Source organism: Taudactylus pleione, unplaced genomic scaffold (assembly GCF_031769625.1).
Source record: "Taudactylus pleione unplaced genomic scaffold, aTauple2 ptg000442l, whole genome shotgun sequence".
Classification (NCBI taxonomy): Eukaryota; Metazoa; Chordata; class Amphibia; order Anura; family Myobatrachidae; genus Taudactylus; species Taudactylus pleione.
Genome location: NW_028284844.1, coordinates 708070 through 734146, shown reverse-complemented (window position 1 = coordinate 734146; position 26077 = coordinate 708070). Strand labels below are relative to the sequence as shown.

At 47.5% G+C, this 26077-nt stretch overlaps 1 protein-coding gene across 3 annotated transcripts in view; it reads left to right on the top strand.

Annotated features, from left to right (window-relative positions):
- ROR1 (ROR family WNT receptor 1) overlaps window positions 1–26077 on the top strand; it is a 328168-nt gene that overhangs the window by 229330 nt on the left and 72761 nt on the right. For 2 of the 3 annotated variants that reach the window (XM_088447813.1, XM_088447812.1), the window contains one exon: window positions 22983–23270. In XM_088447813.1, coding sequence (XP_088303939.1) covers window positions 22983–23270 — 288 coding nt within the window. Of the gene's footprint in view, window positions 1–6458; window positions 6626–22982; window positions 23271–26077 lie in introns of those variants that run through there. The other variant, XM_088447814.1, reaches the window with a different exon arrangement.

Genomic DNA, 26077 nt, shown 5'->3' with positions numbered 1-26077 from the left:
ATTCTGCAATACAAAATTTAGTTTTTGCATGTGGGCGTAAAATGACTGCAGATTCAGGGCCAGATTCAGACCAGTTCGCTAGATGCGATCGCTCACTTCCAGCGTATGGAAATTCGGCTAAGTGACAGCAAGGCAGGCGATCGCAGGCCAAGTCATAAGCACGCCCACTATGTCTTGGCATGTGATCAATTTGTGTATGTAGACACCCACCAGCCTCTCTTAAGACACCCATTTGCGCACGTTATCTCCAGGAAGTGCTTTAAACCATTGGTACATCGAGCACCATCGGATGCGATCGCAGCGCTTAAGGTTGACTATACCCTGCCGCAAGCACTGCGAGAATTTGAGAGTGAAATCCCACCACGTGACGTGTACTATGACGCTGGCTTTTAAGTATTCACGCCTCTGAAACGGCATTGTAGTTCGTAAGCACGCCTTACATTCGCACCTCCACTCCCCCGTTATTAGTGGGCTGCCCCTGTTACCACCCATAAACGGCTTGACCTGTCACTCATTCAACTGGGCAGTCTCTGTTGGACGAGCGATTGCTTTCCCATTGCTCGTTCTGGTTCACGTACGCACATACGCATGCGCACATTGCAAAACACCGAGCGATCGCTTTCTAGCGAACAGGTCTGAATCAGGCCCTCAGATAGGAGCATTTCCGGTCCATCCAGCTCCTCCCAACAGGCTGTACTGTGCCCCTGTGTAGTTGGGATGCTGACGATTCCTTTTGCGTCACATAAAATCAGGAAGATTTAAGTAAAAAAAAAAATAGGGCGTAACATCACTGTGATTTACAGAGAGATTGGCGCATTTTTTTTACACTTTATTCAGGATTCCTATTGCGTATAGGGGATCAGTGAACCTCAATGGAATTGGATTTAAGCAGATAGTGGTGGTGGTCACTCGCTGCTTATTCCTTCATAAATGTCCAAAAATCGTAATAAAGTATCATATATTAAAAAAGATTAAAGACAGGAAACATGTAAAAAGAAGAAAAAAAACATTAATAGGGAAAATTGGAGGAAAAATATAAATGCTGCTCTCCCATATGACAGGAAAGGGGTGAGTTATGGTAGACAGCGAGGTGGGAGTTAGTGCACAGAGTATACATCTTTACAGTCACTGACCACGCTCTGCGTTAATCAGCATTTTGCTCCTCATTATTCTGAATCGCAGAACTGCATTCCACCGGCCTGGGAATGTCATCTGCGAGCAGAATACACACAGGACTGAAATTATGGGGTGTAAAGAGACGTATCTGCTGTGAATATTTATTGTTAAATGCCAGATACATAGATATATCCCTATTTACGCAGGGTATCTGTAAATGGGCTCTTGTTACTTATTCCCATCATTCGTGTCTTGGAAATGTTTTCAGAGGCGGACGGCAAATCTCTCATGTCCTGTAGGTGAGGGATGGTCACTCTACGCCTTTGATCAATTCAGCCTGAAGGCCAATTCTTCTACTTAAAAGGCAATTAATTATTTGGACATTATGGTGAGAATTGAGTAGAAGAACTTAGCTATGGAGGTGGGAGATCTGAGGTGTGCCCCCTTATTAATATTTCAGGGTGTATGGAATGTGTCTTTAGAAATTTATTAGGGTTATTAAGGTTATTTTATGACTATATATATTATGGAACTCATTCAGAGGCGGTCGTTAGTTGCAAGCGGTCACACTGAATCAGGGCGGCTGCTTGCATCCTGAACGGCCGCCTCCTTGTCGATCGTTAAGCTGCCGTTTACCAACCACAGCTTAATGACCGACCAGGTTGATGGTCGCGATGGTGATCACCATCGCGACCATCGGGGCTTACGACCAGACCCTAAGGCTGGGTCTGGGCACTCGTAAGCCCCAGGGAGCTTTCTGCTCTGATGGAGCAGGAAGCTCCCCACTGACATCACTGATGATGTCAGTGTGGCCGCCCACATTACGGTAGGCATACGTAACGGAACGCCTCCATTTTGGAAACCACCCCCCCGGCCCGCCTACCAAACGGGGCAAGCTATCGATCAACATCGACAGCCGCCCCTTTGGTGGCGAGCCCCGGAACAACAGAGTTTCTCTGTCACTCCGGGGCTTGCGCACGCGCAGTGCGGCCGCTGCACGTACGCAGGACAAACCATCGAGTCGGTTACGAGTGCATTGGCGCTTGTGACCGACTCTGAATAAGGTCCTATGTTTTGTGACGTTTTAGAAGATTTCAAACTATGGGGGCCATTCAATTGGTTTATTGCGCCCGATCTCCCGTCTAAAGTGACGGGAGATTGGGGCACGTTATTCAATTGTTTTTGAGCGCTAATGCCTTTTTGCGCATGCCGCGCCCCTATAGACCAGGCTTAGCCATGTGAAACAGCTAAACTCATCTAAAGTCGTTGTTAGTGCACCCAAATCCAGAACCTATTGTACATTTCTACTCACCACCTCAAATGAATCGTCGCCTAAACGTATACACATTTATGGGATATATAGAATTTTTGTATTTCTTATTAATATAGCACCTACACATTCCATTAATTCCAATAAGTAATATTTATATGGGGACGTGGGCACAGCTCTTTATATAGTGACCTATATATGCCTACTTCAAAATAAGTGTGGTCATATCCTCAGGAGTGTGTCTAGCGCTTCTGAAGCACTAGGTAGGGATGGTCATTGAACAGTTCTCCATTGATGGTACCATCAGTGTTTGCACCATCAATGATCATCCTAGCTTGTGAAAGACGACGGGCAGCGGACCAATCTAGCAGGGTGGTAAGGGGCAGAACTATGCGACGGGAAGAGAACGTTGCCGTGCCCTCGATGGTGTAGAACAATTGAACCTCCTCCATCAATGGTAAAACCATTGACTATCGGTGGCTAACCATCGATGGCCATCTTTAGCACTAGGTTGCCCACAAACATCTTTGAATCGACACCATGGAGAGCAGGGATGTACCTTTCAATTTTCCGCAAATTTCTCAAATCGGGACTATCCCGCCAAAATCAGCAGAGTTGGTATATCAGAACTTTGGGCCTGATTCAGAGCCGCTCGCGATGTTTGGCATGCGCAAGCCCCGCCAAGCGACTGAACTTCAGTCGCTGCAGGGCTCGCTACAAGACGGGGTGACTGTCGATGGTGAGTGACAGCTCGCCCCGTTTTGTAGGCGGGTAGGGGGGGTAGCTGCACAAATGCAGGCATTCCCTTAGGAATGCCTGACGTTTGTGGGAGGACCTACTGACATCACTAGTGATGTCAGTAGTGGACTTCCTGCTCTATTAGAGCAGGGAGTCCACTTGGGCTTTCGGCAGCCGAGACCTTACCCCACAGTCTCTTCACAAGCCCGATGGTCGTGATAATCGTGACGGTCTCCAGCACGCTCGAACGAGCTGTTGGTGGACACCCACAGCTTTGCGAGCGGCCTGGAAAAAAAAAAAAACGCCCTCAGACCCTGCGAGCTACCTGCGGCAGCGAGCGGGTCTGAATCAGGGCCTTAGTGCAGAGACATCTAGCGGCTCTTTCTGTCTAATTTTCCTACCACAAACACTGCACCAGGTAGATCAGCAGTGAGTGACCGCACCAGTATGACTCTGAGGGGGGAGTCCTGCACAAGCACAAGGATCACTGCCTGCCTCAGAATTAAAGCCAAGGCAAAGTGCTTCAGGGTTCCAGCTAGATAAGTCCCATGCTCGAATAAAAGAGGGCATGCTGGTGTTACAGGGGTGTCATCACTCGTCTTCTAATGCACCAGACCGCCCAGTTCCCTTCCCACTGAATGGCGCACACTCCATGTCAGGTTTGAGTAGCCTCTATTCACTCCTGCTAAATTGGAGAGATATCATTCATAATTAGCAGCAGTGAATGGGACTTACCTCTCCAAAAGCCTGGCCAATCGGGAGAGTGCAATCCCAATTGGGAAGGTGGGATAGACCCGCCAAATAAAGACATTCCCGCCAAAATTGGGACAGCTGGGAGGCATAATGTAATCGTACATAATTTGTCATCTACTAAATTGGTTTAACAAATAAAGTTTTGACCTTTTTATAGAAAAAAATAAATAAATTGCACTGAAAAAAAAAAAAAAAAAAAGGTCTGGAATTGGATCCCCAAACAGAAAATTCACTTAATGCATTTTAATAACTCACATATCAATGCAATAATATAATTTTACAGCATTGCACAAACACCTTTATATCAGTGTCTCTAATGGCTACTGGTCAGGGCTGGTTCCAGAAGGAGCCTGCGCCCCGTGCGACGAGGGACCCTGACACCCTAAATCTTGCACGCGGTGCCCTGAAAAGGGGTGTGGTCTATTTACAATAGGCCACACCCCCTAAATGATGCTACCCGTGTGGCACGTCTCCCATTTAACATCAGGCTGGGGCGAGCCCAGCACTACGTCAGTAGCTGGGCTGCCCCCCAGCTTTCTCCCTGCACTGAATGGATGCCATGAGCATGCGTGCGTCATCCATTCTTGTTCCCAGGGGCCCAACAACCCGACCGCCTGTGGTACCCTTAGTCCCATGGGTGGAACAGCAGGGCAGTGCCCGAAAAGCGAGACTGTCCCGCTGAAATCGGGAATGGCTGGTTGGGGTGCGTCCTCTATGAGGTGGCGCCCTTGTTCGACCGCACTGGTCGAATATGCCTCGAGCCGGCCCTACTGCTGGTCCTTGTGTATCTCTTCCTATGGGCCTGACTCACAGATGTACACTAAATCCATCTCAGGTGCCAACCCGTTGGCAACTGCTGTGAGAAAATATGCAAATGTCGCTGATGCCAGGGATTGTATGGAGATGCCCACCTGCGTCTTTGCAAATCCCAGCATCTGCGCACAAAGACTCGGCATCGGTCGCAGAACATTCGATTATGGCAGTTCTGCGTAACTCTATGGCTATGCAGAATCGCCGCGGGCACTGAGTTGCTGAAGCCAACTTTACTGTGTGCGGGATCGAAGATGCAGTCTGGGCCACGCCCCAGAAACGGTCACGAGTCACGACACGCTTGCGTTCTTTGCTGCCGCTTCCCCATTACCTCCCACAGGTGCTCCCTGACTGTCAATCGCACCACGGGTAAATATTCGCCGTAAGCGAATATGGTAATGTACCTAGGCGCATGCGCAGTTTACCGATAATCGCTCAACTGCGTAACTATCGGCATTGCACGCATCTCTGAATCAATCTGCCTTTCTGATGAGTGGAAGATTAGAATCCCCAGAATGCTTTTCAGCTCTGAATTTTTTAATACTGTACGTCCCTCCCAGCCTTCGCCTGTGGGCCCCAGCTCCTTCCTCCCTTATTTCCAGTTCTGTTTTATTATAGCTTTTAACATTGGGGGCAAAATACCGTCTGACATGTTTTTACAGATAGATTATTTGATAAAATGTCTTGCTTTAAATCAGGGCTCGACAAATCCCGGGCGCCAGGTCACCATGGCTAACAGAGTTTGCTGCCTGGCTACCAGATTTTGCAGTGAGGGAGGAAGCAGATCCTCATCAGCTCTGGTGGAGATTCGTGCCTATAGTATTGCAGTGTTCATATAATGCACAGGAGTGCATGCGCTGAGTGTTGCCTGCGGTGACTGCTGTGCCTGTGTCCGTCCCGGCCTGCATTGACTCCTCCTCTCCATCCTGTCCTGCTCTGATCCCTGCTGTCTGTCCCAGTCTACGCTGATCCTCCTGTACGTCCCGGCTGTCTACTGTCTCCTATCTCCGGCTGCATAGAGCTCTCGAGTAGTAGGGTCTATGAGTGGCCAGGGATTGCAGAGCGGCTTCAGAGGGATAGTGGTGTGACCACGAGGGGAGGGGGGTTTTGTTGTACTTTCTGGCACAATTGTTTTATGTGAAATGTGGTCCGTTATTACTGGAGGGTGGGGGGTGGAGCAGGGGAGCTATGCAGAGCAGCAAGGGGGCCTCCATGTTACTGTATCCATTCAACTGTGACCATTTTGTGGACTAGTATAGTGTGTATAACAGTTGCATAACACACAGAGCTGTGCTCCTCACTCACTCCTGTAATTTTTTTTGGGGGGACAGCAGTCTGGCTCCTACAATTTCATCTTGGCTCCTAGATTTTAGAAAAGTGTATCAAGCCCTGCTTTAAATTATTACTGCGGTTAAGGGTAATGTGCGGCCCCCTTATGAAAGTTAGTGGGTCCCCTTGATCATGGCTCTAGCCCTTACATTCCAGCAGCATTGCTGCAAGTCATTGACTTGCAGAGTTTTCTTGGACACAATGAGAGTTCAGCAGCTCCTGGAGAGCCACAGGTGGCCTGAGGCTTTCATCATGTATAGAGCATAGCGCATCCAGCTAATCTGCACATTAACCATTGTGATTTGGCAGCGAGCAGATGCCTCAGTTTATACGTGATGGACGACAGCCCTTGTAGAGACCCTGGCTCCTCCCCAGCTACACATATTTCTTTGTTTGGGACGCCCTGTTGTTTCACAGCTTGTACTGACAGCCTCAGCATTGCAGAAACGCTCTACTGTCCCCAGCTCGCTGGTTAATGTTTTCACTTTGATTCCAGCAAGGAACTGATTAAGTGTTTACAGAAGCATAGAAAAAGCATCACAAAAGGACTGTTGGCATTTCAGCTTCACCTCTTCCATAAGAGCCACGATAATTCCATAAATTGAAAGGGTAAGAGCTAACTTGAATCACATACTCCCATCAGAGCCAGATTAAGATCCCTATGGGGCCCTAGGGAACAGACTGGTTTGGGCCCCATTCCTAACTCCATTAGTAAAAAAAAACAACATAAAAACGGATTATGGTAATTTGGGCCACTCAGTGCCCGTTGGGCAGTAGGCAGGAGCCATGGCTTCCATCGCCTATCACTCGTCATACTTTCAGCGCAAGGCACTCCCTGGCTAGTACCTTCTATAGGAACAGCATTCATTATTCTTTTCCTAAGGAAGTAACACCGTCCAGGATTGATACATTGTAAGGAAATCGTTCTGTCCTGCGCTGCTAACTTGATGGGCCAAGGAAAATGTTAAGCAAACTGTTAAAAGAGCCAGTTTTTAAGAGCAGGACCAATTCCAGAAATAAAAGAACTATTGGGAACACTTTTCTCATTAGTAAGGAAAAAAAGCCCATTCTCCTCGTTCGCTCTTATAAACTCCCACCTCGCCTTGTGCCAGCGACAGTTCTCTCTCCCAGCATCTCAGACATTGTGCTTGCTACATTTGCAACCTTTAAACAATATTTATGTCCACTGTTATAGAAAAACTATACATGAGAGGACGATAAATCTCGCTGTGCATCACCAGCTATTAATGTTTACTATATATCTCTCTTATTCCAGGGTTCCCCTTATTTTTGGACACCAGCTTTATTTCTTCACAGGCTTTAACAACCGACAATGAAGCAAATGATATATATATATATATATATATATATATATATATATATAAAAGTAGATATTGTCCTGGCGGGGCACGAGCCAGAGAGCACAGGTTTCTAGGGCTGAATTAGGTGAAGGTGACGGAATTATGGAAACTCTAGATTGGGCTGTGGACGTTATACTCATAATCAGGTCATAATCCTATTGGGCCTTAGGCACGATATACTTTATTGGCTAATATTGTATTTTGCCTATCTTCATCTTTATTGGGTATGGCGCCGGTCCTGTGACCTGATAGAAGGATGTCACTGCTATTTCAGACCTGAGGCTTCTTCTTTAGGTGATCCAGATCTGATTGTCCCCCAAAAATTGGTTTTGGCAATACACGTATTAAAAAAAAAAGTAGAGTGAAGGTGGTACAGACAGAATAGATACGGTTTGTGGTCATCCCTCTCCTTCTGTGCTACAGATAAATAGACTTTACCTTTTCAGGGACTGATTCAGAGATGGACGGGATTGCAGAGCCGCACACAGGCTGCGCAATTCTGTCCATCTTAATGCAAATGCAGAAGGAGGTTCTCAGACACCTCCTTGCTGCATTTGCGAGCACCATCGTGACCAATGGTTGCTCCTTCGGTCACGCTGCAGGAGCTGAAGCTTCCGCAGCCTGACCTGGTGCTGGTCACTTCAGAGGCCAGGAATCTGAGGTATACAAATGCTGTATATACACTGATGTGAGATGAGGCATACAGATGCTGTATATACACTGATGTGACATACAGATGCTGTATATACACTGATGTGAGATGAGGCATACAGATGCTGTATATACACTGATGTGAGATGAGGCATACAGATGCTGTATATACACTGATGTGAGATGTGACATACAGATGCTGTATATACACTGATGTGAGATGAGGCATACAGATGCTGTATATACACTGATGTGAAATGAGGCATACAGATGCTGTATATACACTGATGTGAGATGTGATATACAGATGCTGTATGTACACTGATGTGACATACAGATGCTGTATATACACTGATGTGAGATGAGGCATACAGATGCTGTATATACACTGATGTGAGATGTGACATACAGATGCTGTATAAACACTGATGTGAGATGAGGCATACAGATGCTGTATGTACACTGATGTGAGATGAGGCATACAGATGCTGTATGTACACTGATGTGAGATGAGGCATACAGATGCTGTATGTACACTGATGTGAGATGTGACATACAGATGCTGTATCTACACTGATGTGAGCTGAGGCACACAGATGCTGTATATACACTGATGTGAGCTGAGGCACACAGATGCTGTATGTACACTGATGTGAGCTGAGGCACACAGATGCTGTATGTACACTGATGTGAACTGAGGCATGCAGATGCTGTATGTACACTGATGTGAGATGAGGCATACAGATGCTGTATGTACACTGATGTGAGTTGAGGCATACAGATGCTGTATGTACACTGATGTGAGATGTGACATACAGATGCTGTATGTACACTGATGTGAGATGTGACATACAGATGCTGTATGTACACTGATGTGAGTTGAGGCATACAGATGCTGTATATACACTGATGTGAGATGAGGCATACAGATGCTGTATATACACCGATGTGAGATGTGACATACAGATGCTATATATACACTGATGTGAGATGAGGCATACAGATGCTGTATATACACTGATGTGACATACAGATGCTGTATATACACTGATGTGAGATGAGGCTTACAGATGCTGTATATACACTGATGTGAGATGTGATATACAGATGCTGTATGTACACTGATGTGAGATGTGACATACAGATGCTGTATATACACTGATGTGAGATGAGGTATACAGATGCTGTATATACACTGATGTGAGATGTGACATACAGATGCTGTATATACACTGATGTGAGATGTGACATACAGATGCTGTATATACACTGATGTGAGATGTGACATACAGATGCTGTATATACACTGATGTGAGATGAGGCATACAGATGCTGTATACACACTGATGTGAGATGTGACATACAGATGCTATATATACACTGATGTGAGATGAGGCATACAGATGCTGTATATACACTGATGTGACATACAGATGCTGTATATACACTGATGTGAGATGAGGCTTACAGATGCTGTATATACACTGATGTGAGATGTGACATACAGATGCTGTATGACCACTGATGTGAGATGTGACATACAGATGCTGTATGTACACTGATGTGAGATGTGACATACAGATGCTGTATATACACTGATGTGAGATGTGACGTACAGGTGCTGTATATACACTGATGTGAGATGTGACGTACAGATGCTGTATATACACTGATGCGAGATGTGACGTACAGATACTGTATATACACTGATGTGACATACAGATGCTGTATATACACTGATGTGAGATGAGGTATACAGATGCTGTATATACACTGTGAGATGTGACATACAGATGCTGTATATACACTGTGAGATGTGACATACAGATACTGTATATACACTGATGTGAGCTGTGACATACAGATGCTGTATATACACTGATGTGACATACAGATGCTGTATATACACTGATGTTAGATGAGGTATACAGATGCTGTATATACACTGATGTGACATACAGATGCTGTATATACACTGATGTGAGATGAGGCTTACAGATGCTGTATATACACTGATGTGATATGTGATATACAGATGCTGTATGTACACTGATGTGAGATGTGACATACAGATGCTGTATGTACATTGATGTGAGATGAGGCATACAGATGCTGTATGTACACTGATGTGAGATGTGACATACAGAATAGATACGGTTTGTGGTCATCCCTCTCCTTCTGTGCTACAGATAAATAGACTTTACCTTTTCAGGGACTGATTCAGAGATGGACGGGATTGCAGAGCCGCACACAGGCTGCGCAATTCTGTCCATCTTAATGCAAATGCAGAAGGAGGTTCTCAGACACCTCCTTGCTGCATTTGCGAGCACCATCGTGACCAATGGTTGCTCCTTCGGTCACGCTGCAGGAGCTGAAGCTTCCGCAGCCTGACCTGGTGCTGGTCACTTCAGAGGCCAGGAATCTGAGGTATACAAATGCTGTATATACACTGATGTGAGATGAGGCATACAGATGCTGTATATACACTGATGTGACATACAGATGCTGTATATACACTGATGTGAGATGAGGCATACAGATGCTGTATATACACTGATGTGAGATGAGGCATACAGATGCTGTATATACACTGATGTGAGATGTGACATACAGATGCTGTATATACACTGATGTGAGATGAGGCATACAGATGCTGTATATACACTGATGTGAAATGAGGCATACAGATGCTGTATATACACTGATGTGAGATGTGATATACAGATGCTGTATGTACACTGATGTGACATACAGATGCTGTATATACACTGATGTGAGATGAGGCATACAGATGCTGTATATACACTGATGTGAGATGAGGCATACAGATGCTGTATATACACTGATGTGAGATGTGACATACAGATGCTGTATATACACTGATGTGAGATGAGGCATACTGATGCTGTATATACACTGATGTGAGATGAGGCATACAGATGCTGTATATACACTGATGTGAGATGATGCATACAGATGCTGTATGTACACTGATGTGAGCTGAGGCATACAGATACTGTATAGCAGACATTGTGTCCCAATTTGTAGAGTTAAGGCTCCTACACACTACATGATATTGTTAATGATTTGGCTGATTCCGACGCATCGGAATGACAAATCGTTCAAATCGTGCAGTGTGCATGCTCTATATCATGCAGTGTCCGCTCCCGTGCAGTGTGTATGCACTATATCATGCAGTGTCCGCTCCCGTGCAGTGTGCATGCTCTATATCATGCAGTGTCCGCTCCCGTGCAGTATGTATGCTCTATATCATGCAGTGTCCGCTCCCGTGCAGTATGTATGCTCTATATCATGCAGTGTCCGCTCCCGTGCAGTATGTATGCTCTATATCATGCAGTGTCCGCTCCCGTGCAGTATGTATGCTCTATATCATGCAGTGTCCGCTCCCGTGCAGTATGTATGCTCTATATCATGCAGTGTCCGCTCCCGTGCAGTATGTATGCTCTATATCATGCAGTGTCCGCTCCCGTGCAGTATGTATGCACTATATCGTGCAGCGCCCGCTCCCGTGCGGTCGTAATTCGCATCGTCTGATCTTTTGTACATGCAGTCTAATCAGGCGATGTGGCTGGCCACCCTATGCGATGGGGGTCAGCATGTCGGGCACCGAACTGTCCGATATGTCGGCCCGTTGGAGTGGGGCATCGCTGGGTACACGCGTCGTTTAGTGTGTACCCAGCTGTACAGTGCTGGGAGGTATAGCCTATGACTATGGGCCTGATTCAGAGCTGAACGCTCTGACCAGAGCGCTCGATCTGAATCAGGGCCCTCCTACCTGTTTTAGGAGCGTCCTCATGGACGCTCGCATAGCTGTGGGTTACCACCCACAGCTTATGCGAGCGTCCATGATGATGGTCGCGATGGTCAAGACCATCGCGACCATCGGGCTTGCGACGGAGACCCTGCGGTAGGGTCTCGCTGCCGCAAGCCCTGGAGTGATTTTGGCTCTATCAGAGCCAAAATCACTCCCACTGACATCACTAGTGATGTCAGTGGGGCCGGCTTCAGACGGTAGGTGTTCCCATGGGAACGCCTCCGTCTGGCAGGCACGCCCCCGGCACGTCCACCAAAGGGGGCGTGCTGTCAATCAACATCGACAACACGCCCCCTTTGGTGCGAGACCCGTAGCGATGGAGAGCCCGTCGCTCGCCGGGTCTCGCGCATGCGCACGACGGAGCTCCCTCCGTCGTGCGCATGCGCAGTGGGGGAATATCGACCCGCTTGCGAGCGTACTGCCGCTCACGAGCGGGTCTGAATAACCCCCTAAGTTCAGTAGAGTTCTGCAAGTCTTGTATAGCCCACAAGCAGAAGCCACAATGGGGTCCGGCCTCTGCTTAATAGTTCACCAGAGCCTGCCGCCTTCAGTATCTGAGCTGCACATGGTAGCCAGGACTGCATTATTGTCTTATTTTAACTATTTAAATTTCACAATACAGAAGCAATTGGTATATACGCAACGGTTTTACTTCTCTGTATTATTTGTGCGTTACCCGGGCCTGAGGCGCAGAATATAGCTGGCAGCAGGACGCTAGATTGAGTGGCAGAAACTGTGTGTTTCTGGCTGGAGACAGAGTCGCTGGAGCCAAGCTCACTCCAGCTGCTGCTGAGAGCGAGGGAGTGAATAAGAGACTGTACATTATAGCGCTAGCATTGTACAGAACAATGAGCCAAGGAGTTCAATTGCTGCAGATGACTTGGATGAGGTTAAGGTATATACAGCAAGGAGAATGTCTTTAACAAAGTGGTATTGGAAGGTTATCAACCGATTAACCCCCTAGCAGCCCTCCTGGCTCATAATACATGCTGTTTAATATTGCACGCCGTTCGAGAAAGCGTTATTGATTTATGGGTTTTAAATAGGCTTTATGACAGCATTTTGGCAGAACATCATCCATTTTGCAGTACATGTGCCTATAGAAAATCCATATTTTATAATAACGTATTTAGTACAGACTAGCGGTTTATTCTAATATGGAATAGCCTTCAGTAATCTACGCTCCCTCTCAGTAATCTACTGTATACATAATAATGTTAGTTTTTTTATCAGACATGCCTCTTGTGGCAACAACCAGAATCGTGGGGTAACATGACAGTATCTCCCCCTGTAAACGTTTCCTAGCTCTCCTTTCCTTGCCAAATATAAAAATAATTGGATGGGTTGGAGGAAGGGAGGGGGGGGGGGGGGGCAACTCTTGCCCAATCAACATTCATGTCAGAAACTATCACAATGCGCTTTGTAATTAAATGAATGCTAGCAGTCAACTCAGGAACAGGAATAGTTGCAACGCTAATGGGGGTCAGTTCTCCCAAACTGTGGGGGTCACTGGTGCAGGACCCCCACAGCTCTGCAAGTTGGGTGGAAGGGAGAAGTCAGCGGGGAAAATCATTTTTAGCAGGAATTATCCTCCGACATCCTAGCTTGTCCGGAAATACATGTGCTGCAGGGTTGCTCTGAACAGCAAATCATCAGTGCGGTTCTTCAGTTATTCTTATTAGACTATGATTTCAAGGGGTCTATTGATGACCCATCTGGTCCCCACTGAGAGTTAGCTGGACTGCAGTATTCTGTGTTAGTTTGCCCAATGCAGTAGTGATCTCTAATATTTCCTGCTTTTGTTCAATTGCTGCTATGCAAAAATTTTCCCGCACCATACGGACACGGCCATTTCTCTCCCCACGGCTTCAGACTTCATAAATAGGCTTCAATTCCAGATCAATAAACTTTGAGGGAAAATGCAAACGTGTCTGATCCAGCAGCAGGCGTCATGAATAGGCCTCTTTAGCGTTCATTTTCAGATCACTCTACACTGAGACGCCATGCATGGACGCCAGACGGGGAGAACGCTGCAATTTATCTGGAAAAAAAAAATTATAGGTACTTGTTAAAAATAAAAAGGTGAATTTGTAATAGGAGAGATTGTAGGCATTTTTGGGGCTGTCACCCCTGCAAGACCTCCCTAAAAAATCACCCCCCCCCCGAAATAAATATAATTTACATAAGGCAGTGGTAAGATATTTTTTTAATACATAAGTGTACACAAGATTTTCTGTCTTCAATTCTATTGGAGGGTACTTTTCCATTTCCTATAGCTTTTCTGGGGGATGGCCATACTGAACACTTTGGGCCTGATTCAGAGCCGGTCGCTATTTGCTCTCGCTCGTCCAGAAAATAGGGGTGGCTATTCAAATGAACCGTTCGCTGTTTGCGGTCTGTTCACGCCTCTAGGTCTGAACGAGCGAACAAAACTTGCGGTCGTTTTTTGGGAAACTACGCCCCCTGTCCGCTCGCATCCTACGTCATGTCCGCTATTTATTAGATTAATCGAGTACATCGAACAGGGTATGAGCTGCTCGCTATTCTTGTGGTTGGTTTTTGCTACCACAATTTTGCGAGCAGTTCTGGCTATAAAATAACCCAGTGACGTGGTCAATGACGCTGCTGTTTTAAATATGCACACCCATAAAACGCCCGTTTTGACCTTTAAGCACGCCTGCGATCGGATCTCCACTCCCCGTTTTCAAGCACCTTCCCCTGTTACCACCCACATACGCCTCATCCTGTCACTCAAATTAGCAGGCATTCGCTATTTTGCGAGCACATGAATTTCGGCCGCACTGACTGGTTCGCGCATGCGTATAACGATCCGTACGCATGCGCAGTTGGGCAAACATCGCTCGGAGCGAACGAGCTGCCACTTACGAGTGGCTCTGAATCAGGCCCTTTATCTAAAGGCAGCTCTCACTGCAGCTTCTGTTTTCTGGGAGTGGCAAGGCCAGGATCTGCGTCCACGGATGCAGGTACTTGGCCGTGCAAGCCAGCCAATAAGCTGAGGCTTACGTTGGTCGCAGTGCTGGGATCGCAAATGCAGCAGGAGGTGTCAGGTTCCTCTTTCTATATTTGCAAGGATGGAATTGCAAAGCTGTATTGATAACCTCCTGTTCAGTGCAACTCTGCACAATGGATTTGTATACTGACTAGATACATTTTTAAAGCTTTTGGTATGAAATTGCTCAATTTAGGTGCAAACAATCCTTGTCAACCCTTCGTTACCTGTTCTGCTTAGATGAGAAGTCTAATACAAAAAAATATACATTTTTATTAGCAGATGTCCTTCCCATTTGCAGTACATTATCTTATGATAATGAAAAAAAAAATAAGTATATTTTAAAAGTCTTTCTTTTTATTGCCTTACAATTACAAGACCAATATTAAATCCTACCAGGTTTTACCATCTTGGTCTTCCTGATGAAGCCATCTTTTTGACTAGTTCTTAAATAGGTCTGGTGGCAAATAGTGCCAAAATCATGGCTTATTACCGTTTTACAAGGCTCATCCAAGCCAAACCAAAAGTATTAATTTCCTAAAGAATAGTTGGATATTCACATGAAAGGGACGCACATTGTAACGGCAGCTGAACAATGCGCGGTTCTGCCAAAGGAGAGAAAAAGCAAAAATCGTTTTTGTTTCACAAGGTTCTGGAATGCTTCTGTTTTTATATGGTTCCTGCTTTGATGTTATATCTAGAGGCTGACCCATTAGGTTTCTCTTGGCAAACACAATGACTGCCTTTAAAAACACAACTGATAGCATAAATTAAACAAGGATAGCTTTTATTAGTGCGCTCCAATGTTATTTTGAGTCTTGCTATGAAGATTACCGCCATCAAATAAATGTTATTAAGCGTCTTCCAGAAGAAAAGTTTTAAAATAACATATTTCTAAACGATAAATAAAAAAAAAAAAGGGAATTACACAGAGGATGGATGTCTGATTGAGTAAAACACAAAATATTTTGTTTAAAGGTTACTCCTAAAGCATTATCACGATAATGTTGACACTGGGTGGCGCTTCTCCCTTGCTGTCCATTGATAAATATATGTACAAGGCAATGTATAAAAACACAGGAGTGCTATCCAGCATTGGCCTAGATAAGTCTGATCTTCTAATATCTTGGTAACAAACAGAAAGCTGACGGAAGAAATGGCAGAGGGGGGACCGTGTGCACGGGATCATTTATCACCACTGTCTTCTGGTGTAAGATAAACTCCACTATCCATGGATGGGAAATGTTTGGTTGATGCTGAAGGCAGGGCCGTAGCTAGGGTAGTGCGGCCGGTGCCATCGCACAGGGCACCACAGGTCAGGGGGCGCTGTTTGGGCCTGTCAAATTTCTGTTTATTATCATTCTCACTTGTAGCTTCCTCTTATTTCATCCCCAGCATCTCCTGGCCTCTCCTATCTCTTCCCTGGCCCTTCCCCATGAGGCCATGGCCCTTTTTTGGGTGCATTATGTCCCTTTGAAAAATGAGGGGGCGCCAATGCTCTTTCTGGCACAGGGCACCTAAAAGTCTAGTTACCGCTCTGGCTGAAGGTGATCCGTGAAAGACAGTAAATTTTATGTAGCTCCATTGGTCTAGTGTTGAATTTCCTCTAAGGGTTCCATCTGTTATCACTTCTTGCCAGGAGTCAATCGTAAGATTCTCAGCGCCTTAGCGGATTGAAAGTTGGGTCGCCATATAACGAGAGGATGAAGGAGAAGCCCTCTGTCTTACAACGCATGGGAGAGTTCGGTATATTAGAGGGTATAACTAAGAATCGAGTCAAGGGATGGCGTAGAGTTCCAGACCAGAGCCGCTATTTGATGCCCGTAATGTGTGTGTGGGCTCTCAATCGGGAATGAACGTGGATACTGTGCAGTTTTTGCGTAGATCAGGGTCACATACCCTGAGCATGGGCAAAGTCATTCAAAGATGATTTATCCAATGGGGTTTGACCACCTAAATATCTGCAGGGCCAAAAATAGATAAACTTTACAAATAAGTAAACTTTTATAATATTGCTCATTTCGAATCCAAGAGACAGTTGTTAAAGCCCATTTCTAAATATTGGTTTTATTTGTGTACCATTGGATGGGTTGGAAAATGAAGGCATATAATTGAATGAGATCAGGCATATATTATGGCTAGTGGCCCAATGGACACTGAATGATTAGAGTCCGTACGTACTGCAGGATAAGGAAACATTTTTGGCACGTACCATTATATATGGAGAATTTTTGGAACAGTATAACATTTATCTGGATGCTACTAGAGTAGAGGGCAATGATCGAAGTCATCATATGGGGCCCAAGATATGTCCTCATACACCCAGCCTCAGTACGCCATGCGGCGCGAGGCTCCTGGTGCCAGTGAGCCTCATGCGAATCGACTTGCGCCAAACCGCTTCAGGACCCGTGCGAATCGACTTGCGCCAAACCGCTTCACGAGACTGCGCTGACTAATTTGAAATGCGACACTTGTATATCTGTGTGTGACCGCATATGTATACGAAGCACAATGGCCCTTGGCGTGGACAGAAGCTGCTATGTATACACATTCAGACTCCGTTGCACACAGGTATACAAGTGTCACATATCAATGAATCAGTGCAGTCTCGTGAAGCAGTTTGTCGCATCTGATTGCGACTTAGGGGGGAATTCAATTAGACACGAAAAAAGTGAAAACTCAAAGTCTGCAAAGTTTTCGCAGAATTCGCCTGTTTTGGTGCAATATCTTTGCGTCTATTGTCTATGCTCGCTCCCGTTTTTCGCACTATCCTATTACAAAAGACGTGAAAGCGCATTCACATGGAAACTGTTCATGGAGTAACCAGCGAAAAGTACAGGTGAATTTGGGGAAATCTATTTGGGGAAATCTGGGCCTGATTCTGACCCAGTCGCGAGCGCTGTGCACTCACAACCGGGTCGATGGTGGCCCAGAGCGCATGACGGAGCTGGCTCCGTCGTGCGCATGTGCGAGACCCGGATAGCGACGGGCAATCCGTGGCTCCGGGTCTCGCACCAAAGGGGGCGTGCTGTCGATGTTGAGTGACAGCTCGCCCCCTTTGGTGGGCGGGCTGGGGGGGGTGGCTGCCCAGACGGAGGCGTTCCCACGAGAACGCCTACCGTCTGGGGCCGGCCCCTCTGACATCACAAGTGATATCAGTGGGAGAGCTTTCGGCTCTGTTTGAGCCGAAAGCTCTCTGGGGCTTGCGGCAACGAGACCCTACCACAAGGGTCTCATCGCAAGCCCGATGGTCGCGATGGTCTTGACCATCATCATGGCCGCTCTCTATTGCTGTGGGTGGTCACCCACAGCTATGCGAGCGGCCAGGAGGCCATTCTAAAAAAAAAAAAAAATCTGGCTCTGATTCAGAGCGAGCGCTCTGTCAGAGCGACCGGCTCTGAATCAGGCCCTCTGTCTGTACGCCTTAAAATAGGTAACTGATATAGGTAATAGAAGTGTATTAGCGACCCTAATAAAAGTATTTGGGGTTCTTAAATTGTGTCAAATGCTTCATGCATATTTGTGTTTTTGACAAAATAAATGATGCAGTTACATTGGGGGTACATTAAAAAGGATGCAAGTATTTTTGAGTGGAAAAAGTGCACTTGTAAAATCTTTTAAAAATACACCTGCAATATTTAAAACACATGTCGTCCCATCCATGCAGCCCCTCAAAATACCAGACCCACTACCTTAAACCCATTTTCCAATACTTTACATTTTTTCACCCCAAAATTTACATGCCATTATTGGCCAAATTAAGGTAATGAAAAAATATTTTTTTTTGCCTAATTTGTCATTAGGGGGGGGGTTTGCACAACTTTTCACCGGCTCTGAGATGGTGAAATCAGTTCACTGTTTTTTTGTCAATAAGAGTTTTCAAAAACTTTGCCAATAGGATTGCACGCTACGCATTTTTGTCCAAAAAGTTTTTGCCAAACCGTGGCTTTTCGCGGCTAGTTGAATCCTGCATTGAGACTCATTGTTGTGCAAAAGAAAAACGCACACAAAAGCCTAGTCTGATAGGACCTGGCCCGCCGAAGGCCACATCTGTGTTAGGTAAACACAGGAGTCTCACAGTGACGGCCAAATCCCACTTGGTGAAGAATGATAACTAAGGATTGGCCGAAGTGGGAGGAGGAAATAGGCGAAGATCATCAAAAAAGTTTTTTCCCTAACGTTCAATAGGTACATTCCTCTTATGGGTGTGGATTTGTTAATCATATAATGGTGAATGTTTTTTTTTTGAGTAAGGATCAAATTATCTAGTTTGAATCAAATTATCTAGTTACAGTATTATCTGGCCTCTGATATTTCTGCCCGTAACAGCTTTTGCATTCTTCTGGCGATGGTTATACTATGCGCGTCACTGCTTAGAGCGTATGCACTTAAGGGTGGAAGGGGGCGAAGCCTCTGGGAATGACGACGGAGTCTTGCGGCCACTCTGGGCCTGATTCAGAACCGCTCGTAAGCGGGCGCTCATTTGCTCCGAACGATGTTCGCACATCTGCGCATGCGTATGGGTCGTAATGCGCATGCGCCAACCAGTCAGTGCGGTCGGAAATCGCGTGTTCGCAAAATAGCGAGTGCCTGCTAATTTGAGTGACAGGATGAGGCGGTAACAGGGTGGTAACGGGAAGGTGCTTGAAAACGGGGAGTAGAGATCCGAACGCAGGCGTGCCAAACGGTCAAAACGGGCGTTTTAAGGGTGTGCATAATTAACAAAGCAGCGTCATCGACAACGTCACTGATTTGTCTCTTAGCCTGAACTGTTCGCATGATTGCGGTAGGAAAATCCAACCACAAGCACTGCGAGCAGTTCATATACCTTTCGATATACTCGATTAATCTAATAAATAGCGGAGATGACGTATGATGCAAGCGGCCAGGGGGCGTCTTTACAAAATAGCGAGTGCATGTTTCGTTCGCTCGCTCAGACATAGAGGCGTCAACAGACCGCAAAGAGCGAGCGCTCAATTTAAATAGCCGGCCCCTTTTTTGGAACGAGTGGCAACCCACAGCAATGCGAGCGGCCAGGGGGCCGCTCCATAAAAATAAAAAAAAGTCGCCCTGATTCAGAGCGAGCGCTCTGTCAGAGCGTCCGGCTCTGAATCAGGGCCTTAGTTATATTCATTATCCTCTGGCCACGAACCTGGGAGCCTCCCAGACCACCTTCAGGAAAGTTTCGGGTATACAGGAGCTGTGGGCAAAATATGAATCAATTATTACCGCTTCGTCTACAGTGAAGGGTCCTCAATCAAGGAGTTATTTGGCCTCAAGCCTGTGCCCGGGGGGACAGTGGGCCTGATTCAGAGCCGCTCGTAAGCGGCCGCTGTTCGCACATCTGCGCATGCGTATGGGTCGTAATGCGCATGCACCAACCAGTCAGCGCGGTTGGAAAACGTGTGTTCGCAAAATTGCGCGTGCCTGCTAATTTGAGTGACAGGATGAGGCGTTTGTGGGTGGTAACAGGGGAAGGTGCTTGAAAACGGGGGGCGGAGATCCGAACGCAGGCGTGCCAAACGGTCAAAACGGGCGTTTTAAGGGTGTGCATAATTAACAAAGCAGTGTCATCGACCACGTCACTTGGTTGTCTCTGAACTGTTCAGACGCCTTTCGATGTACTCGATTAATATAATAAATAGCGGAGATGACGTATGATGCGAGCGGCCAGGGGGCGTCTTTACAAAATAACGAGCGAATGTTTCGTTCGCTGGCTCAGACATAGAGCGAGCACTCATTTTAAATAGCCGCCCCCTTTTTCTGAACGAGCGAGCGCAAATAGCTTCCAGCTCTGAATCAGGCCCAGAGTGAATAGAAAGATACAGGCACATGGTCAGACACCGTAATGTTGCCTATTGAGGAAGCTTGTGGGAGGAGGGCACGTGGAAGACAGAAATAACATATATGGGAAAGGTTTAGTCTCTGGTGTTCGGGTTATTAATGCGCCAGACCTTTCTTCATATGTTCTCTACAGACCAAGGCCCTCATTCAGAGCCACTCGCTAGCGGCAGTACGCTCGTTCCGAGCGATGTTCGCACATCTGCGCATGCGTACGGTTTTTAGTACGCATGCGCGAACCAGTCAGTACGGCCGAAAATTGTTGGTACGCAATATAGCGAGGGCCTGCTATTTTGAGTGACAGAATGAGGCGTATGTGGGTGGTAACAGGGGAAGGTGCTTGAAAACGGGGAGTGGAGATCCGAACGCAGGCGTGCTTAAAGGTCAAAACGGGCGTTTTAAGGGAGTGCATATTTAATACAGCAGCGTCATTGACCACGTCACTTGGTTTTTTTTAACTCAGAACTGCTCGCAAAATAGCGGTTGAAAACACCAACCACAAGAATAGCGAGCAGTTCATACGCTGTACGATGTACTCGATTAATCTAATAAATAGCGGACATGACGTATGGTGCGTGCGGCCAGGGGGCGTTTTTATCAAAAAAACGAGCGTATGTTTTGCTCGCTCGTTCAGACTTAGAGGTGGGAACAGACTGCAATTTGCGAACGGATCATTTGAATAGCCACCCCTTGTTTTTGAACGAACGACCACAAATAGCGAACGGCTCTGAATCAGGCCCCAAATGTACTGAAAGCTCTCACCACAAATAAAGGGATATTTTCCAAATCGATCGACTTGATCAAATGTTTATAGGGGAAATCAATAACCAGAAAACACATATTATTTATAAATCCGTTGCAATCGGTTAGTACCTGGCTGTAAACAATCTAATGCATGTGGATTGCATAAATTGCTGATTGCTTGGTGAACAAAGCGTATTCAGTGCCTGATTCACTACCGATCGCACTACTGCGTACGCACGCAGTTCAACTGCGATAGCAAGCCAAACCACTGTGATCGCAATGCAAACTCAGCGCCACATAATGGCGCCCATTTTACCATACGCACATCCGTAATACTTAGCAGAATAGTGAAACCATCGGTACAGTCGAGTACCATCGGACCCATACGCACACCTGCACAAGCCCTGACCTTACTCAGAAATTGCTAACAGCCACGCACGCTATGACACCACACACTGCGTATGGCTTTCGCAGTGGCCAATTTATGCACGTCCCTGAAACGGTGCGAACGCACTGGCACGCCTGCGTTCAGCCGACCCCCCCCCCCCCATAAACGACACTTCCTGTCAATCACTCTGCGATAGGTCTGTGTAGTTATTGGGATCGCTGTCCCGATTGCAATAGCTGGTTTGCGCACTGCGACGCATACGCATGGGCAGAACGCAACGATCGGCCGATAGCGTGCATGTTGGCAACTGCTTTCCTTGCTGAATCAGGCCTCTGTTCTCAGGTGCAAATCCATCTGCTAAGCACCAAGTAGCCGGTTCTGTGCCAGAGATATTAAACAGTGACCGAATTACAAAGTATATAGGCCCTCATTCAGACACACTCGCGAGCGGCTGTCCGATCGCAAGTGGGTCGATGGTCCCCACTGCGCATGCGCACGACGGAGGGAGCTCCGTCGTGCGCATGCGCGAGACCCGACGAGCGAAGGACTTTCCTTCGCTCGGAGTGTCTCATCAAAGGGGGCGTGCTGTCGATGGTGACTGACAGCACGCCCCCTTTGGTGGGCGTGCCGGGGGCGTGCCTGCCAGACGGAGGCGTTCCCAAGGGAACGCCTACTGTCTGAAGCCGGCCCCACTGACATCACTAGTGATGTCAGTGGGAGTGATTTTGGCTCTGATAGAGCCAAAATCACTCCTGGCCTTGCGGTTGAAAAACCCAACCGCAGGCTTTTGCTCGCAGTTTCGATGGTCGCGATGGTCAAGACCATCGCGACCATCATCCTGCACGCTCGTATATGCTGTGGGTGGTGACCCACAGCTATACGAGCGTCCAGGAGGACGCTCCATATTAATGGAGGTGGGCCCTGATTCAGAGCGAGCGCTCTGGTCAGAGCGTCCGGCTCTGAATCAGGGCCATATTTTGTTGTCATACAGTTATTATTTCCTTTCAATGTTGCAATAGTTTATTTTCATCTTTAATGTTTAAGAATGTCTGTAATTACAAATGCATAGATTTTTTTTTTTTTTTCCCTTATCATTATTTTTTTGTAATCTATATCCTTTTGTGTCTCCCTGGCAGATATTTATTTGATGCTCGATGAACCTATGAATAATATAACAACATCGCTGGGTCAGACAGCAGAGATGCATTGCAGAGTTTCGGGGAACCCCTCTCCTACCATCCGATGGTTAAAAAACGACGCCCCTGTCGTACAAGAGCCCAGAAGGATATCCTTCCGTGCGACTAATTACGGCTCCAGACTGCGGATACGGAACCTGGACACCACTGATACCGGATATTTCCAGTGTGTGGCCACTAATGGGCGCAAAACCGTCTCCACCACTGGGGTGCTGTTCGTCAAATTTGGTGAGTTTTAGAAATACTATATGGAGAAATTCAATATTTTGTAAAAAAAAAAAAATTACATTCAGGGGCGTAACTAGAACTTTGTGGGCCCCATAGCAAAATTTTGAAGGGGCCCCACCAACTCAGGTCTCAATCAGAGTGTATACATATATAAATGTATATACGTGTATCTATATATACAGTATATACAAATATACAGTATACAGTGGTCGCGCAGAACTAAAAAAGTTCCAAGGACCACTCGCTTTAAAAAAATTGGGTCCTACTCCAATATTTCTGGGTCCCATTACATATTATGGGGGGTGAAGGCAGGCAACAGTTGGGACAGTGTTGGGGGTAGGTAGCAGTTGGTATAGAGTTTGGGGGTAAAGGCAGGGAGAAGTTAGGGTAGAGCTGGGGTAGAGGGGAGTAAGAGCAGGCAGCACTGAGGACAGGGAGGGGGCAAGGGTAGATTTCAGCTAGTGCAGTACTGGGAGCAAGGAGGGGCAGGCAGTGCTGGGGGTAGGGAGGGGGTAAGGATAGATACCAGCTGGTGCAGTACTGGGGGCAAGTAGGGTGTTAGGTGTAGGCAGTGCTAGGAGTAGAGAGGGGGTAATGGTGAATAGCAGCTGGGGCAATACTATGGGCAAGAAGAGTTTAGGGGCAGGCAGTGTTGGGCGTAGGAAGCGGACAAGGGTAGATGGCAGCTGAGGCAGTACTGGGGGGTAAGAAGCAGGTTAGGGGAGGCAGTACTGGGGGTAGGGAAGGGGTATTTATAAATAGCAGCTGGGGCAGTACTGAGGGGGCAAGGAGGATTTTAGGGGCAGGCAGTGCTGGGGCTAGGAAGGAGGTAAGGGTAGATAGAAGGGCAGCTTAAAATAGTAGTAGTCCCGACTAGGGAGTAATGACAGGCGTCTAAATGTAGACGCCTGTAATTTGCCCAACGTCGGGAGACCGGCGCACGGCATCCCGATCGAGCGGATGCCGTGCGCCGCAGCGGACAGCCGCACGGGGGGGGAGGGTTAGGTTTAGGGCTCCCGGGAGGTTAGGGTTAGGCAGGAGGGTTAGGGTTAGGCACCCCCCCGGGGGACTTAGGGTTAGGCAGCGGGGAAGGGGGGGTTAGGTTTAGGCATTTAGAGGGGGGATTAGGGTTAGGCACAGGGAGGGGAAGTTAGGGTTAAGCCTTACCTTTAGGACGATCGGGATTTCCTCCTTTGTCGGGCAGCCGCTGTTGGGAACTGGCCATGCGCCCGGCGGTAATACATATCACACCCGCAGCTACCCTCCCCAACCCCCACAGTACCAAAGAGACAAATTTACTTTTGTGCAGGGGCCTACCTCCCGCCTAGCGCTGGGGCCGTCCTGCCGCCGGGTCCTGACACTGGTTGCCGGGGCCGTCCTGCCACCAGGTGTCGAGGCTTACCTCCTGCCTGCCGGGCCATCCTGCCTCCGGGTGTGGGGGCCAGCCTGCCGCCGGTTATCTAAGCCGCATGCTGGGTCCGTCCTGCTGCCGGGTGCTGGGGAAGCGGCCACTTGTCCCTGCAGTGCGCTGGGGCCATCCTGCCGCCGGGGACTGTCACTGGTTGCCGGGGCCGTCCTGCTGCCGGGTGTTGAGGCCTACCTCCTGCCGGGCCAGCCTGCCGCCGGTTGTCTGAGCCGCATGCCGGGTCCGTCCTGCTGCCAGGTGCTGGGGAAGCGTCCGTTTGTCCCTGCAGCTGCAGTGCCGGAGAAGCGGCCCCTTGTTAATGTGTAGTGCTGGGTGCCGGTGTACACCTTGACCACCCCGTAGTTTCGCCTGGGTGCAGGGGGTTGCTTGCTGGGCCTGAGGGCCCCATAGCAAGCGCACCCCCTGCACCCTCTATAGTTACGCCACTGATTACATTAATAGTAATATATGATTCTTCCTCTGTTTCTTTAGTTCATACTTACCTACTCTCCCTGAAGTTGCAGGGGAGACTCCTGATTTTTCGGGTCATCCCCTGCACCCCTGGAAGATTGGGTGGATCTAAGAATACCTATAATTGAGGGTGGGGCTAAAATTTAACAAATGGCATAATTTAGCCCCGCCTACTCCCCAAGGACCCGCAAAACGTACCATTTTGCCGCAAGGGAGTGAGGCCTAATGACGTGACAGCTCTGCCCCTGAAGTAGCCCATTTTATTATCTCCTCTCCCGCCAGTATACTTTAGTTATTATGTATTTCAACTTTTAATGAGGGCAGAAGCTCCAGTAACACAGATGTCATGTGATCATTCAGAGCCAATGTAGTGAGAGCTGGCAGCTGAATGATGTCACAGGATCATTCTCAGGGACACAGGGCCTGATTCAGCACGGAACGCAAGCCTGCATACGCACGCGCCCGGCCGCTGCGAGAATATGCTAATGAACCCAATCGCAATGACACCGCTGCACCATAACCAGACGCCCATAATGCCACCCACTTCCTTTTACTCACATCCGCAATACCTCGCTATACAGCGAAAACCATCGGTAACATCAAGAACCATCCAACCCATTAGCATAATAGCGGCTGACCTCACTCAGGATTTGGGCCGCTACCTGTGTGCATCTGGAGCGCTGACTGAGTCTTCCATCGCACGTTCTTAATTATGCACGCTCCTGTAACGGTGTTCAAACGCCCAGGCACGCTTGCGTTTCTCTGACCACCCCCCAGTCACCACCCACAAACGGCCACTTCCTGTCAATCAATGTGTGCTGAGGCTGCGTGCTCCCCGATCGCAGCGCCCAGTTCGTGCACGCGCACTGCGTGGTGTGAAACAATCGACCAGGTGCGTGCGAATGCAGCCGTGCGATCCAACCTGAATAAG